We start from the raw sequence: 17,384 nt of genomic DNA, 5'->3' as shown, positions 1-17,384 counted from the left end.
TTTTATTTGGAACCGTGTGATACTTCACTTTAATGCTCATGATTTAAAAAAAAAAAAAAAAAAAAAAAAAGCCTGTCCTTGTCCTTTACGTCATCTTTCAAACTCAACAGCAAGACAACATGAACAACCCGACAAGTACGTATCATGTCCACGAATATAACGTATTTTAACACCGATGTGTACTCTTGTATCTGTCTCTTAACAAAAGGCTTCATCGTCCACAGCTACCGACGAAAGAAAACGCAACACAAAACGTAACATTAGCATCTGGGCTAACTGTGTAGCTATCCTAAGTGGCAAGCTAAACATTAGCAGCTAACATTAGCTGTGTTACGACGCGTCGCTGAGCTCTCAGAGTTATCCAACATTTATGTTATTTGTGGGTTACGTTCGTAATTGGTGTGGTTTAACTCGTGGAAGTGGTAGCGGGATTTCATGCTGCAGACGCTGCTAACTTAAGCTAAAAAACCTTACAGTCATTGGTAAATGACTCACAGTTAGCCACGTACATTGAGCCGTGTTGCCCAATAGAAGTCTATCCGAAAATAGCAACCTTAATGTTTGTTGGTTATATGTTTTACTCATATCGTTTTATGTTTAGATTAATTTTGTTTTAGACATTCTTCCCGTCGAATAAAATTTCTACTCTTGTCAATATCTAACAATAAAAGTTAGTGGTTAAAAGTCAGAAAACAAGCTGATAAGAGTACAAACACCGAATTTGAGCGGATATTTAGTTTCAGTCGAATGGTTTCTGGTTAAAGAACTATTAATGCTGTTTGTTTCTTTTCAAATAATTTGTTTTCCTCAGAAACGATTTTCATAAAAAAAAAGTTATGTGTCAAAGTTAGAGGGTCTAGACAGGTTATATTTAAATACAGTATTTCTGTTTTGCAACAGAAATACTGTTGCAAAACAGTGTCTCAAAATGACTAAAATAGCTAAAAACAAAAATAATTACAAATTTCCATAGCTACTGCTGGACTTCTACACAATTCATGTGGGTCGTTTGAATTGTCTGTGTCTTGTGTTTTTTTGCACTGTTTTATTTGAAAAGAGTTCCAGAATTGTATTGTATAGCTTTTATTTAAACGCTGTTGTTTATTCTTACATTTTTTACACCTTGGACAATTCAAAAAAACAATTCTAAATTACAATTACATGTCATCCTGCAGTTATAGCAAAAGTGAATCATGGAAAACTCGAGCAAACCCTATAGGTCTAAACAAAAAAGCAGGGAGAAGGGAGCTACAGCATCAGGCAAGGGAGAAAATTGGAAAATGCAGGACCAGATTCGTGGACATAACTCACGATCGGAGGGAGGTCAGCACGGCAAGAAGAGCCAGGGTGGTCCCTACAATGCAAGTCCCAAGAAGGGAGGCCTGGGACCCCTGGGCTACTCGCCTGGTGGATTCAAAGGTGGTCAGAGTCCCTCTCAGAGAGACGACCTCCGATGGTGTTCAGTGAACGATTTCAGTCAAGAAGAAATTTGGAGAGGACATTCGCAGCAGCACGACTGGAGGAGGAGAAACCTGGGAGAAAGTTCAAATGAGTACGGAATGAGAGAGGACACAGATGACATCGCTTATAAACCTGGTGAGATCTTTTGGAAAATTGTTGTATGACAAAAGAAGAATACAAATTAAAACTAAAATGTGTTCAACTGTGATAATCACCTTGTTCCAATGAAGTTGTGATGTTTGGTAAAGCACAATAAAAACAGAATACAGTGATTTGCAAATCTTTTTACCTATATTCAATTTAATGCCCTGCAAACACAAGATGTTCCTAAAACACCATAATGTTTTAGGAACATTATTTAATGTTCAAGCGGAAAACTTTATTGTTGTTTTGAAAATATTAACTCATTTGGAATTTGATCCCTGCAACATATTCCAAAAAAGTCCGAACAGAAGATTTGAAAAGTTAAGGAATACTCAAACTCGAGCAAACCCTATAAAGGCTCAGTTGCAAAAGCAAGAATGAGGTGAGGTTCACCATTTTCTGAACATCTGCATAAGCAAATAGTCCCAACAGTTTTAGAAACATCACTTCTCAATGTACAGTTGCAAGGAATAGAGGGATTCCGTCATCCACAATCTGCAATTTAATGAAAAGATTCAGAGAAAGTAAGCGGCTAGGCTGAAAATCAGCATTGAATGCCTGTGATGCTTGATCCCTCAGACGGCACTGCATTATAATCTGTGAATATAAATCCTGAAAGGTACATACAGGTTGTGGAGTAACATATGTTTTCATTCAAGAAATGTCTTTTTCAGACACCCCTGCTTATTCCAGCAATACAATGCTAAGGCACATGCTGCAAGTTCTACAATAGCGCAACTTTGTAGTAAAAGAGTGCAGGTATAGACTAGTCTGCCTGCAGTACATACCTGTCTTCCATGGAAAATGTGTGGCACATTATGAAGTGCAAAATATAACGACGAAGACCACAGACTGTTGAGCAGCAACAGTACATCAAGCAAAAACATTTTGAAAAAAAATTAAACGTACAAAGCTTCAACAATTAGTGTCCTCAGTTCCCGAACACTGAGTGTTTACACTTCAGCTTTAAAAGCTAAAGTGATGTAACACAGTGGTAAATTTACCTCTGTCGCAACTGTTTTGGAATGTGTTGCTGGCATCTAAATTCAAAAGTGAATATCTCTTATGTGTTTGAACATTATAAAGCTTATCTTTGTAGTAAAATCAGTTGAATACAGATTGCGAATCTGTATTCAACTGAATTAGCAAATCTTCGTATTCTGTTTTTATTTATGTTTTACATCCCAACTTTGTTGGAATTGGGGTTGTATCTTAAATCTGTTAGAGTTTGTTGCATACCATTTATGATATGTCTACACATCATTAACTAGTGACTTTAATTTCTTATTCTGAAGGAAGAAGACGGAGAAACAGAAACAAGAAGAAAGCCTTGGGTGAAGAGTGTAAGGGCCTTGAAATGGAGGAAGCCAGAGTATCAGTTCAAGACCTCCAAAACACACGCCAAGCAGAGAAAAGACTAAAGAGAGATGAGATATACCCACTAAGGAAGGTGCCGGCTGTCAAGTACACAGTATTTCAACTATTTATCCGTTCACTTCAAGAATATTGTACTAGTGACTTTTGTTTTTGTTTTTAGAATTCCCATGGCAATCCTGGTGCACTTTACACCTGCGCTTTGTGTGATATTCCCCTTGAATCTATACCTCATGCCTTCAAACACATCAGAGACAAACGGCACAAGAAGAGGGCTCGGGTAAGAAATTATTTTGAATTATTTTAAAATTTTAATGATGTTTGGGGTTGTAATTCGACAAAATGTGATAAAGTTGAAGGAGTTTGAATCCTTTGGAAAACTGCTGCGTATGTTTTTATTTGTGTTCACAGGAGAAACAGGAGCAGTTGATGCTAACTGAGATCCTGCCTCCTGGTCCAGAGCACATCAGTGCAGTGACTGCAGCTCTAAAGGCAGTTGTCCAGGAGCATGGGATGAATGACCAGGATGTTTTGAAGAGAGAGAGTGTTGTTTCCGTCATGCAAGACTTTCTACTGTCCAGCCTGCCAGGTGATTTTTTTTGTAATATATTTTTTTACCTACTGAGCTGTATGTCAGTCTGTCGGGTCACACTATTTAAATCTATGGACTAATTTGTGACAGTTCTATTGGAGTCTCTTTTTTTTTTATCTTCTCGTCTTGCAGAAATACAGCTCAGGCTTTATGGCTCATCTTGCACAAAGTTTGGATTTAAAGACTCTGATGTCAACATTGACATTAAGTACCCACCTCACGTAAGTAACAGTTTGTGAGTTTGACAGTTAAATGCATGTTTTATCACTATGTGTGACACATGTAATAATCTTCACATTAGTCTTGTAAATCGTTTTTTAATATTGCCATATTAAAATTCATTGCTATTTTGGGTTGTAGATTTTCCCACGTTCATCTCATTTCCTATTGATGTGTTAAGGTCTTGAATTGGAATTTATTCACAGATGCATCAGCCAGCTGTCTTGTTGGTGGTTAAGGAGGCCCTCTCTGCGAGTCGTAAGTCACCTTATTCTTCAAACCATCCATTAAAGAAGAAATCTCACCATAACGATAAAAACTGTCATGCTGCTAATGTGCATTAAATGATTTCATGTCTTCTGTTTTATTTATTATTTTTATTTATTTAATTCTTTTCAGCTTTTTTTCTCAATGTGGAAGCAGACTTTCATACCAGGGTGCCTGTGGTCATCTGTAAAGAAAGAAAGAGGTTAGTGCCAATGATTAGAGTCAGTGGATGAAAATATATTTTAAAATTAGGAATATTGCTTGGTTTAATTAAGCAAGCAAGGCAGGAGCCCGTATTGATACCTTGTTGAAGTCTTCTTTATATTTGGCAGGTGCCCTATTTTCTTAATGTGCAAAGTAGTTGAAACACCTTTTTTTCTTCTCACTTAGCTTTAAGAGCCAAACTATGTCAAGATCTTTTAGAATGATCTTAAAAGCTTTAAAGCTCTCCCAATCTTTAAAGGGTTTCCTTTCATTTTTCTTTTTTTACAAGATATCCGTTGTACATTAGATTTTTTTCTTTTCTTTTCTTTTTTGTTGTATTTTTTCCACTCTTTTACAAATGTCACTGTTATGGAGAGAAAAGCTGAATCCCTGCATCTAGTAGCGTTGCAGTCCTTGTTGGCTGCAATGCCAACAAGGACGTTGGCATTGTGGCCAGACTGGAAGACAGACTGGATCGCCGGTCTGTCTTTCAGTTCCTTCAGACCTATTTTTTTAAGGTTGTCTCACAGTGAAACTGATGTTGGGTTTCAGTTTTACAGGCACATCTACAGTTGAATATAGCAACAATTGAAAAACTTTACATAAACATCAAAAACAGATGAAAGTAATGCTTCTAAGCATTCTAACCTTGTTGTATTTGTATTTGAGGCATCTACTTCTAGACTTCTGCATCCGATTGTTGAATACAGATAGATTTTTCCTGTACTGACCTCTGCTCTTTATAAAGAGGACTGCAGTGAGTGTTGTACATCTACAGTGGCATAATAAAACTGTTCAGCTTGATGACACAACTTCTTTGTTAAAAGACCCTGAGTTGGAAGACAATCACACCAGAAGGTTTCTGATCATCTCCTCTTGACAAAGATTGTAGTCTTTATCACATTCTACTGAACTTTTAAAATAGTCATTGGCTTCTTTCTTGACTTTGTTGATGAAACAACTGATTATATAAATTTTAATTATGCATCACAAGCTGTGTTTCTCTTAATACGTGCAAAACCTTTTCAGTATTCTGCAAATGTCGAAAAACAGATGCTAGATGCATTCAACAAAAAAACAAGTCTGGGAATAGAAAAGTTTACAATATATTTTATGTATCTGTGGGTATAAAAGTTGTAAAGTTTTCATGACAGCAAAATATAATTTATCTCAACAGTGGCTTAATCTGCAAAGTGAGCGCTGGGAATGAAAATGCTTTCCAGACCACATCCTACTTGTCTACTCTTGCCAACATGGAACATCTTCTCCTCCCTCTGGTCTTGGGCCTCAGACACTGGGCACAGGTATGTCTCCTGTTTATCTCAGATTAACCAGGCTGTTTGAAAAGCTGATAGAGCATGCAGATTTTCATGTTGATAAAACTTACCTTGATTTTCTGCTTTTATGTAGATCTGTGAAATCGACCGTCCAGAGGAAGGAGGGTTGCCTCCATATGTGTTTGCCCTCATGGTTATCTTCTACTTACAGAAGCGTAAAGAGCCTCTCTTACCGACTTATCTGAACCAGGGGGTGTGTTTTTTTTTTTTTTTTTTTACATTTCTTCTGGGAAATAAATACAATCTGAAACCGATGTTTAGCTCTGTCCATTTGCTTTATGTAGGAACTAATCTTGGAATTTTATTGTCTTTAGATTAAGGTGTTTTCAATGAGTAGGCTTTCAGCCTTCAACCTCACACATACTGATGAAGAGTATGTTCACTGGACCTACAATGTCCCTTCCTCCAAAGAATCCTCCCAGCCAGCAGAGAGCTCCACCATGAAGGGGAAGGTAATCATAAAAAGAACAATTAGCTAATTTTAAAATAATTTTAAAGATGAGTAAAGTTTACCATCATCAGAATAAGATGTTTTGTCCATAACAGATCTGCAAAACGTAATAAGTAGAAGCATGGAAACTAAATCAGTGAAACACAATCAAAACATTTAAATAAATATAGATTGAGTTTATGTTTAATTGTGGAAAACTGAACATGTTTTGCTTCAAACAAACATTTCAGAGGGATTAATTTAACTCATGCAAGTTGGCTGTGGCTTTCAGGTACCACTGGTGTTCCAGAGTCCCCATCTACCGGTGGAGGTTGGGCTCCTCTGGATAGAAATGCTTCGCTTCTACTCACTGGAGTTCATCATGGCCGACAACGTGATCGGTGTGCGAACCAACACTGTCCTCTCTCGAGAGATGAAAGACTGGCCGAAGAAACGCATTGCTATCGAGGGTCAGAAGCTCTTTAAAGTTAACTGTTCTCATTTGTAAAATACATCATACAGTGTTCATACCTCTTGGAAGTTTTTCACTTTAGAACAACAAACTTTATTAACTTTATTCTCAACATATCAGGAGGACACAACTCATTCAAATTCTTTGCTGCAAGAAATTTGTTTTATTTTTGCACATCCATTTAGATTTTTACTCAGCTGCCTTGATATTTGGTGGCACCTGAAAGCTCTGAAGGCTGAGTACATAGCTTTAGTCGGTTAACTTTTTAAATTAATTTACACTTTATTTGGAAAGCACCAAGGGGTTAGGGCATGGGATCAGATGGTTCACTTTTTATTACTTTTATTCATTCACTTTAAATGCCAGTTTACTTGTCCTGCATAGATGGACAGTTTTCAATGCCCCTTGCTCATTCCTGACTCCTCCCCTTTCGCTATGACAATTGCATCATAAAAGACAGGAACCAGAAGACCAACGTGGTCTTAAAGGTTTATACAACAACAGCAGTTCCTCAATGTATTTTGATAATAAGCTGTTCAGTGATTTCTAAACTAACAAAAGTATTTTAAAGTCTATTCTCTGAGCTTCAGATAGGCACTGGGGTGATGACTCATGAAAACATGCCTTAACACTGAGAAAATGTGCTGTTTTTCAGACCCGTTTGCTGTAAAGAGAAACGTGGCCCGCACTGTGAACAGCCAGCAAATGTTTGACTACATCCTCCACTGCCTCAAGACTACATACAAGTACTTTGCTCTTCCGCTCAATACGTCTGCTGCTAACCACAGAGACGAAGCCAAGCAGGGCCTGAATGAAGGAGCCAGTGGCCTGTCTGATTTCAGTCAGCTCTCCCTTCAGTCCCCCAGTCAGACTCAGGGTGCAGATGACGGCCCGGATGACTCTGACTGCATCATTGAAGAAGAGGAAGAAGTTGAGGAATGTAGCGACTCCGACGAAGAGCAAGAGAAGGAAAAGGCCGACCTGGGCAAGAGTAGTTTCTCAGAGGATGAGGAGGATGAGGAAGAGCAGGATGAGGATCTTGACGTTGATCGACAGCATTTGGACAGCTTAACAACAGAGGACGAGGACATTTTCCCTGTGGATGAGATCTCAGGAGAGGAACTTCTCTCCGATGAGGAGCCTCAGGATTTGGACACACCTGGTTCTCTGGATGAAGAAGAGGAAGAGGAGCTGGTACATGTCAGGCTTTCACCTTCAATCAGTAAAACTAAAAATGAAAGCACCAAAATTCCAAACCAACAGCAAAGCCAATGTGCTTATGAGTTCACCAAGCAAGCTTTTACCAAAGGAAAGGTAAGTTTGGCACCATTTTTTACTTTTAGCATCTAAAATCTTAATCATCCAAATTAAGCTCACTATAATACTTTTGTAGTCACACATGGTGGTGTGCAGCTTGTGCAAACGTGATGGACATCTAAAGAAAGACTGCCCGGAGGATTTTAAGAAGGTGGAGCTGGATCCGCTGCCTCCGCTAACGCCGGACTTTCTCTGTGTCCTTAACAGAGTCTGTGAGCAATGCTACTGTAAGTGCTGGCATTCAGTTGATTCACTTTGGGGAGCTGTCCTGTACTTTTCTTGCAGCAAACATAAAGTTGAGAGTACTAATCTCTTTAATAAATTAAAGCATAATTTGGAAACGGCTTTCTTTATTGAAAGTCATTTCATTATCTGAAACTTTTTAAATCTGACCAAAAAAGCCTAAAACAGACAAAACTGTAAGGGGGCAAACACAGTTTTGCACCACTCCATGTGTTTTTCGAAAATTGTCCAATGTGTGCAACATCTGAAAAGCATTATTGAAGTTTTCTATTCAGTAGTTGAGTTGTTTGATGCATGCCCCATGAGCTGGAAGATTTAACTATAAACATAAATAATATCCAGAAACACTACAGATCTGCTGTATTTGTTTCAGGCTAGATAGAATATTCTTAATATATTTGTGTTACATCTACTTACATTGAATTCCTTTAGTGCTTGTTTCAGTCAAAGAAGGAGGTGGTCATTAAATACATTCTTTTTTTTTTTTGTCCAGTAACAAGTGAATCCTACGATGACTCCTGGTGGCTTTCAAATGTGATGACTTCACTGTTAGGTCCAAGTTACCGCAAAGTGATTTGTGTTTTAATTTTTATTTGTTTTGGGTTTTTTTAGCTGATTTTGCCCCTGATGACCTGGAAAATGGTGTAAGAGAGCTCATCCTTCAAGACTTGGAGAGCTTTGTTAGACGACAGTTTGCTGGTAAAGTGAATCATGTTTCTCATTATGTTATTTGGTTTAGTTTGTTTTTTTTCTTTTAATCAAAGCTAGCATTTTGACCTGTAAGTCAAGGGAAAAAAATGTTTCCATAACTTTCAACACAGTTCGTTTATTCAGGGTACTTTCTGTTTTGATGAAAACAGAATATTTGTCAGAGCAGCAGTGATTAAATAGACTAGAGCAAATTCCGTTGTTGGAATTAGTAGGGGAAGCAGCTGCCTGGTGCTTCTACTTGCAGTATTTGATCATCAGGATGTTTAGCAAGTTTGATGAAAACAGAAGATTTGTCAGTTTGCTTATCTGGATACACATATATGTGTATGTTAACACTGATCCTAGAATTGAAAGGCATCGGTGATGACCCGAGAAAAGCAGTTGGTGCTGCAGAGACGTTTAGCAGCCAGAGAACCTGAACACTTTGCAGTTATTGAGTCGACCATAAACACCTCTGCTTACCAAAGTCCAAAGCAATGTAGCAGTATAAAAATCTCCTCAGAATGTGTGACTGCGAAAGGCTGACTAAGCAGTGCAATGACCAAAGTTTACCTGTGATTGTATTATGATGTGTTAGTTTTTCACATCACCACACTTATAAGATTGTTGGTTCTTTTTGGTCAATTTCTTTTGCACAGGGGCTCGACTACAGTTGTTTGGCTCATCCAAAAATGGCTTTGGCTTCAGGCAGAGTGATCTTGATATCTGCATGGTTTTGGAGGGAAAGGAAACGATGGATGTAAGTTATTTATCTGTTTGTCAGATTTTTGTACTTGTCTGTTCGATGGGATTTATTGTAAACATTTTATGTTGCGCTAATTAAAGTTTGATCACATAATGAACTTCTTTTTCTGGAGAAGGAAGCATAAGAATACACTTTTCTCTGACAGGATGTTGACTGTATCAATATCATTAAAGGCCTGGCAAGACAGCTGAAGAAACACCCAGGTATGACAGAGCAGCAGTGATTAAATAGACTAGAGCAGAGATCCTCCAATCCAGGCCTTGAGGGCCGGCGTCCTGCAGGTTTTAGATGTGTTTCTGCGTCAACACACTCCGGAGAGCTCGGCTGCACAGAGGAGGTCATTCAGATATTTGACTGAAATGTGATGAACCAGAGACACAGCTAAAAAGTTACATTATACCAGGCTTGGAGGCCTGGATTTGAGGACCCCTGGAATAGAGATTGATCTACGTTGTTGCACAACTTATTTTATTATTTTTTTTTTTTAGATTAATTAATTTTGCAGTAAAAATATTCCAGTAATATCTCAATTTTTTGTTTATCCGAGCTTAAATCAAGGGTTGACTTTTTGTCTGATTTTGTAAAGTTGTAGCTACCGCTTAAGGAACATTAATTGACACTGTTTATATTAAAATATCACCTGAATTTCCCCATTGTGGGAAAATAAATCATATTTCTATTCTATTCTGTTGCCAGGTCTTAGGAATATTCTTCCCATCACCACAGCTAAAGTACCCATTGTTAAGTTTTACCATCTTCGCACTGGATTGGAGGGAGACATCAGCCTCTACAACACACTGGTAGGAATCAACTCCTGTCCTTTGCTTTGTTTATCATTATTGACAGGCCATTGAAAGCTGTTGTTTTTTTCCCCCAGGCCTTGCATAACACACGTCTGCTAGCATCATATGCTGCAATAGACAGAAGAGTGAAGATCCTCTGTTATATTATGAAGGTTTTTGCAAAGGTGAACGCGCTTAATGTACTCTACTAAAGCATCTTTTTTTTGGTTTGTTTATGTAGTATCTCATTCTCTGCTTTCCCTCTAAAGATGTGCGATATTGGAGATGCTTCCCGTGGCAGCCTCTCATCCTACGCCTACACTCTCATGGTCCTGTTCTTCCTTCAGCAGAGAAACCCACCAGTCATCCCTGTGCTACAAGAGGTACAGACAACATACCGTTAAAATGCCCAAGCTGACCTATTTTGAGCTAGAATCTTTCATTTACCCACGTGTTGTTGTTTTGCAGATTTATGGTGGAAAAACGAAGCCGGAAGTTCTTGTTGATGGCTGGAACGTCTATTTCTTTGATGATTTAAAAACACTGGTGAGAATGTTACTTGAAGCGCCTTGCAAAGGAATACATAACCTATTAAGTTTTTCACAAATAACGGATTTTATTGAGATTTTGGGCCAAATCCAGACATAGCCATATATGTGAAAATGAAAACTTATTTATGCATTTTTGCTTTTCATCCTCACAAAAACTCTATTTAACACCACTAAAATGATTATTTATGAAAACCTCCTTCAGCTTCACACTACCTTTTGTTGATCTATCACCATAACTACTTAAGCAAGGTGCTGTTTGTGCTCATGGAAAGCAGTAAAGTTAAAATCAATAACATGATTTGTTATTATCTTCCACCTGCAGCCTTGTCACTGGCCACTGTATGGACAGAACACTGAGTCTGTGGGGGAGCTCTGGCTCGGTCTGCTCCGCTTCTACACAGAGGACTTTGACTTCAGAGAGCATGTTGTTTGTATCCGACAGCATACCCGCCTCACCACGTTCAACAAACAGTGGACTTCCAAGTACATTGTCATTGAAGGTCAGTTTTACCGACACTCAAAGCTTACTGTCGGACGGTTCCCAAAATTCTCTCTTTTCTCATTCCAGATCCTTTTGACCTGAATCATAATTTGGGTGCTGGTCTCTCCAGGAGAAGTATGATTTCTGTTCCTTTATTTGAAATCTATATATTTATATTGTCGGTATTTTGTGTATGTATTTTTATGTGTTACCCCATTTCATGGTTTATTTTTTTGTCATCTAAACAGTGACAAACTTTATCATGAAGGCGTTCATCAATGGAAGAAGAGTGTTTGGTACACCCATGAAAGGTTTACCACCAGAGTATCCCAGTGAAATGGTGAGTTTTGGAAATCTAGACCCCATAATTTTATATTTTATTATTTTTCATTACTGCTATTCTAAATCTTGTGCGCAGGAGTATTTCTTTGACCCTGAAGTTCTGACCGAGGGAGAAGTTGCACCAAACGATCGCTGCTGCCGCGTCTGTGGAAAGATCGGACACTTTTTGAAAGACTGCCCCATGCGCAACAAGTGGGTATAATCACAGCAAGTTTGTTTGAACTGATCCATGTTTCCAACTCAAATGTTTGGAACGTTATGTGATGCACTGCATGTTGTGTCATAGACCCAAGCACAGGCGGGAATCAGAGAACAGGTCAGAGCACTTTCACGATTCAGCAGAGGAGTTCATGGATCCAGTCAGGTATAGGAATGAACACTGGAAGAAACGAGATGCACTGGACATGCGCTGCTGCTTCCTGTGTGGATCAAGCACCCACATCAAGAAGGACTGTCACCTTTACAGAAGCCCCGCAGGTTCTTGGATGGATTTTTTTTTTCTCAAAGATATTTATTATTAAATTTAAAAAAATAAAATAAACCTAGAGGATGATTTGGTGCCCCGACAAAAATCAAAAATAGCAGCCAATATACTCATACACCAATACACATTTTATTGAAAAGAGGATGCAGTATAGGTTTAAAGATTTATGTAATGTTTGCATAAAAGGTCCCCAGAGCTTACTATGAGAATCTTGTCGCAGAGTAGCAGACCTTTCTCTTGACTCGTAGAGTATCTGTCTTGCCAGAAAACAAGCAAATGATAATGATTTTTTTTTCTAAGGAGAAATAATTGTTGGTATTTCCTTCAGTACTGAAAAGAGCCACAAGAGGGTTGGGTTGAATGACAGTTCCACAGCCAGGACTAACATCTAGATTACAGCAAGGTAGTGCAGTGTTGAAGTCAAAATGATGAGTTAACTCGCTTAAGTATGAATCTCTGTTTCTTCAAATATACATTGAATAAAACTGATACTAGGCCTCTAGTGTTAGAATCCAACACTAGAGACATTTTCTGTTTTTATTTTTGATGCATCAGGGAAATTTGGTAACTGAGATTAAAGGAAGGGACAAACTTGTTGATATATTAATGTGTAATATCACATTTTTCTTAGGTTTGAGAAAAATCTAAGAAAACCTAAAAAAGATCCAAAGGCATTGTTGATAAAAAGGTCATTGAAACACAAAAAACTTGGTCAGATAGAGAGGGTTGAAACAGCTCATACTTAAGAGAGAATTTTTCTAGATTGAAATGTTTTCTTTTCTGAGTATACACCCTCACAGAATGATTAGTTACTGGATTAACAATTAGTCAGGGCACAGCCTCCACTAGTTCTGGATTTTTGCAGGTGAGCGTTAGTCAGACAAGAGTGTATGCCTTTCCACAGTAAGGGGGGATATTTATTTTAATGCAACTGAAACTTTGCACCAAAGATAGAGAGAAGATCACTGAATTAGACTGTTTTTGAGCTTCAATATAGAAAGAAAACTCTCTTTGAAGAGACCACCATGCTTCGTGTAATAAGACAAATGAATACATGGTTTTCTGCTATTTTAAATGAAAAACTGGAGTACTCTTACACTACTATTATGAGTTCAGTCTATAACCTGAAAACGTATTTAATTTTGGTAATTTCTATAGAGGTTTTGGAGTATCACATGGAGTTTCAAACTAAATGTTTCACTCCAAGTATTTTGGAAAATTGTTCTCAGAGAACCTTGTCTTTGGAAATGACAATGAAAGAAAGTAAGGAGTCCTATGTAAAGTGTGATGGAACAGGGGGAAAAAAGAGAAGTGTCTTCTTTTAGGATGAAGACAGTCCCAGATGTCAAACCTCATAGTTAGACAAACCGACTTGCTCACTGTGTTAGAACTGAAAGTAAATGCAGCCAAAAGTTGGATCAATTGTAGGCTTTTATGCATTAGACAAGATGACTTTATATTGACATTTTTCATGGGTCTTTCAATATATTAGCTTCTTTATTTTCTTCAAACATCATAGTTTATTAAAATATTGGTTTTGCTGAAGTTCTTAACAATTAGAGATCTATACAACATATTGATGAATAAATTGGAGATGTGTCTTGCACCCTTTATCTTAGTTTGTCATTTTGCAGGTAATGTGAAAATGGAGAACCTTCCGTCCTCCTCATTAAGCCACCTTAAAAGTCTGCGAGAGAAGGAGAAACAGGTTTGTTTTCTTGAACTAAATCCAAAATCATAGTGATTTTCTCTTATGATCTGCTGTGTAATATTGTGGTGGTTTTTTTAGGGCTTATCTGCACAAGAAGAAAGGAGAAGAAAGCAACAGAATGTAATTCTAAGTCCCCAAGCAGGTATTTGCGTTTCCAGTATCTTCCTGTGTGCCACGCATTTATTCTAATTGCATTGCTAATTTTACATAAGATATGCCTACATTTGTTATTTTGTTTAGCTATTTTTGGGAGAAATTTATTTGTAGACATTTAGTTTTTCCCTTTTGGTTGTATAGGTATTCCGTTCCCAGCCCAATGTATGTTATCTTATCCACTAACAGCTACTTTTTCTTATGTTGATAAAGATGTAAACATAGGACAAAAAGTAAGAAAGAATTAGCCAAATCCTCTCTACCAGAGTCAGACAGACAGCAGAAAAAAATCCTTGGGATTTGATGTAACTATTACAGATATTTCTGCTTTACAGATTTTACTTAAAATGACTTGAACTATCCTAGTAAAATCCCAGTAAAATCAGAGGAATCTTAGCACTGCCTTTAGATGCTTAGCTTTAGCCAACCTCATAAAGGAGACTGGTCTTGTTTTCAGACATAATAAACCAACTAAGATTAATGTAGTATGTGCATTTATGATGTTTCAGCTCTCCCATTTAGAACAACTAAATGTGTGATTCATTCACTTCTGTCACCAATGGATGGTCTTTGAAAAAGGCAATTAACATTGCTTTTTTATATTTTGGGTGACTGTTTTTAGGGTTGGTGAGAGGAGAGAATAAGAACATTGCATATTTGCACCATTCCCAGATTCCACCATGTTTCTCTAGACTGTGGAGTACAGTCTTGTTTTTACTTTGGCAAAATTTTTGCATCTTTGTCCTCCTCCTGTTTGTTTTCTTCATGTTCAAAGAACATGATTTGCTAATTAATTTTTCTTGGATTTAGAAGTAAAAATAAATCCATTGTGAATCTATTTGAATGGTGTGTGTGCACCTGTCCTGTATTTTTTTCATTTAATCTTGTCTGGATAAAATTATTCTTGCACAAACCTTAACATCTGCTTTCTGGTGTTTTCTTAGGTAGCTTAGCTCGTCGAAATTTAGGTCGTTCTGGTCCAAGGAAAAACCCAGAGGAGTGAGAAGGGCCACTGGACACTCAGACCACAGGATTTCTGCTGTTGTCGCCGCAGACTGCATCCCAGATTTGGGGGAAATCCTTAAATCTGAATGGTACTACTGGGCCATTGGGTGCCCATTAAAAAGCCAAAGCCTGGACATCAAGACTTGAAGCCAAATAGGGCCTTTTTATGTGCGTTTCCTCCTCAGAGGAGCTTTTAAAGCTTTTGCTTATCAAGAGAAGCCATTATGCATGTCCAGTGTCTCTGTTTGCATTCAGGTTTTTTTTTATTATTCTTTACACTGCAGTCCAATAATAGCAATTTCAAATCCCTCTCCCAAATGCCCTCAAAGATGGTGGGTTACGCAAATACTAAAGTATTGTTTCTGCTCAGATTAATATGAAGAATGTTGATGATCTAGTCAGTTGGATTCACACTGTTTCAAACTAAAATGACCATGTTATGAAACGTTGCTCAGTTTACGTGGTTTTTGTTTTCTAGAAATTAAGGTTTTTATTGGGATTTAAGAACTTAATGAACATTTACATTTTCTTTTTTTTAATGAACGTTTTTGTTTCCTGTAGCATTCTACTTTTTATTTCCTAACGATATATTTCAAACCTTCTCTGTTTTTTGTTCTGCACTGAGGCCTAATTATTTATGTTCAAATCCCTTAGAATACTCCATTAAGTCTGATTTGAAGACAAGGCAAAAATGTATTTTATTGCAAAACTGCAATTTCCTGTCATGATTTCACTACTACGCCGTTCCTCATCTGCCTGCATGTGATCATCAAAGCACAGAAGTTGAACGTTCTCTGCCGTTTCTCCACACATGCCTGGAAACATGATGACGGTGCAGCAACACAGTTTGGAGACAATGTTTCATACCTGCACTGGCTGAGTTTTTTTTTTTTTCCTAAAAAACCCCCCAACCAGACAACTGTCTGGTTGGGTTTTTGTTTTTTTAGGGGAAAAAAACCCAACCAGACAACTGTTCCAGTCGTCTGTATTTCCTGCTGCAAACTCCACACACACATGAACTTATAAATCGTGTCCTTTTGTTGTTAGTGCCACAGATTGGTAGCTGCACTGTGAAGGTCCACAGCCTTCAGTTTTCTTTTGCTGCTTAGTTTGTCTCAAAGATTTAATTCATTGTTAATTATGGAAATTTTGCCTTTATTGTAAAACTTTTTCTACAAAAAAAAAGTTTTTGGTTTTATGGTCAGTTCTAATGTTACAATTGATTTTATTGCCAGCCTTCTTAAATTTGTTTTATGGACTCAAATGATCAAAGCTTTCATATGTAATTAAGGAATCCTGATCCAGGCATGAAAGGCTGGCTTTCAATCCATTTTGTCTGGGGAAAAACAATTATACATCAATTTGCAATCCAGTGGGGAGTCTTTCCTTTTTGTTGTTGTCAAATACTGCCTTATGTGCACTTTTATGAAACATTTCTATAAATATATACACTACCTAAAACTTGCAATCAGTGCTCAGATTTGCCCTAATAAATCTTAAATTGAGACTAAAATCTACTGCTCAAAAAATGTGTGGTAATTCATTTTGCCACTTTAGCAGGGTAGAAAGTACACTCTGGCACAATTCATGTTCAAAAGAATCTACTTTTTTTATTGTGCACCATCACCTCTAACATATTGAAATACTAAAGTTATTGTTTCACTGTTGGTATTCACACATTATTCACTGTGCACATCATTTGTTTCCCCCAATATGCCTGTGCTCCTAGCTCCAATTGAACATTATTTAATTTTGAGGCAAAAATGAATTACTTTAAAGTTGTATTTTAGGAACTTGGCTAACAGTTTAATATCATCAACTATACCTGCTTATCCTTGCATGGTGGCTGGTGCTTATCTCCAGGACTCATTGGGCAAGAGGTCAATGCACAACATGCAAACTCTATGCATAAAGGGATTTTGGACTTGAACCTTCTAGCTGCTGCTGAATGCATTACAGTGCAGTCCAGTTCTATAAATACTATTTGCCAGGAAAGCCTAACATATGTAAGTTATGTATAGTAAAGGATTTTATGAAGGTATAATAAAAAGTACAGTACACTTACAGATTCAGTTCTTAGCGTTAATGTGCAAAGGCAATGGAGATATTCTGGTCCTCATTAATTGTTAAAATTAGGTAAGGTTTTCCAAATGGCAAGTAGCCCAATTAACAGAAAATCTGCCAACTATTTTCAGTGGCTTTGGTTTGTTAATCAGAATCTCCAAATGATTCCATCCTTTAGGACAAAAACTTGTTGCTATTAATAATACATTTTATTTAAGGCGCCTTTCAAAGCACTCCAGGACACTACAAACAAGATAAAAACAAACTGACAAACCATCTGCAACGTTCTTAAATC

General features: G+C 37.5%; 1 protein-coding gene across 1 annotated transcript; it reads left to right on the top strand.

Annotated features, from left to right (window-relative positions):
- The first annotated feature begins 10 nt into the window (after positions 1–10).
- Positions 11–16,397, top strand: tut7 (terminal uridylyl transferase 7). Its single transcript, XM_028033663.1, has 29 exons — positions 11–135; positions 1,176–1,596; positions 2,901–3,055; positions 3,143–3,259; positions 3,391–3,568; positions 3,704–3,792; positions 3,997–4,048; positions 4,190–4,259; positions 5,439–5,565; positions 5,672–5,791; positions 5,913–6,050; positions 6,321–6,498; positions 7,156–7,814; positions 7,894–8,044; positions 8,673–8,759; positions 9,410–9,510; positions 9,662–9,719; positions 10,213–10,316; positions 10,394–10,483; positions 10,568–10,681; positions 10,767–10,844; positions 11,172–11,349; positions 11,418–11,465; positions 11,579–11,670; positions 11,749–11,864; positions 11,959–12,149; positions 13,791–13,864; positions 13,946–14,009; positions 14,965–16,397. Exons 2-29 carry the CDS (start codon positions 1,194–1,196, stop codon positions 15,021–15,023), a joined length of 3,891 nt encoding a protein of 1,296 aa, XP_027889464.1. The 5' UTR covers positions 11–135; positions 1,176–1,193; the 3' UTR covers positions 15,024–16,397.
- Positions 16,398–17,384: the final 987 nt, after the last annotated feature.

The sequence above is a fragment of the Xiphophorus couchianus genome, chromosome 12 (genome assembly GCF_001444195.1).
Source record: "Xiphophorus couchianus chromosome 12, X_couchianus-1.0, whole genome shotgun sequence".
Taxonomy (NCBI): Eukaryota; Metazoa; Chordata; class Actinopteri; order Cyprinodontiformes; family Poeciliidae; genus Xiphophorus; species Xiphophorus couchianus.
The sequence above is the reverse complement of the archived record's forward strand: the minus strand, read 5'-3'. Positions and strand labels throughout refer to the sequence as shown.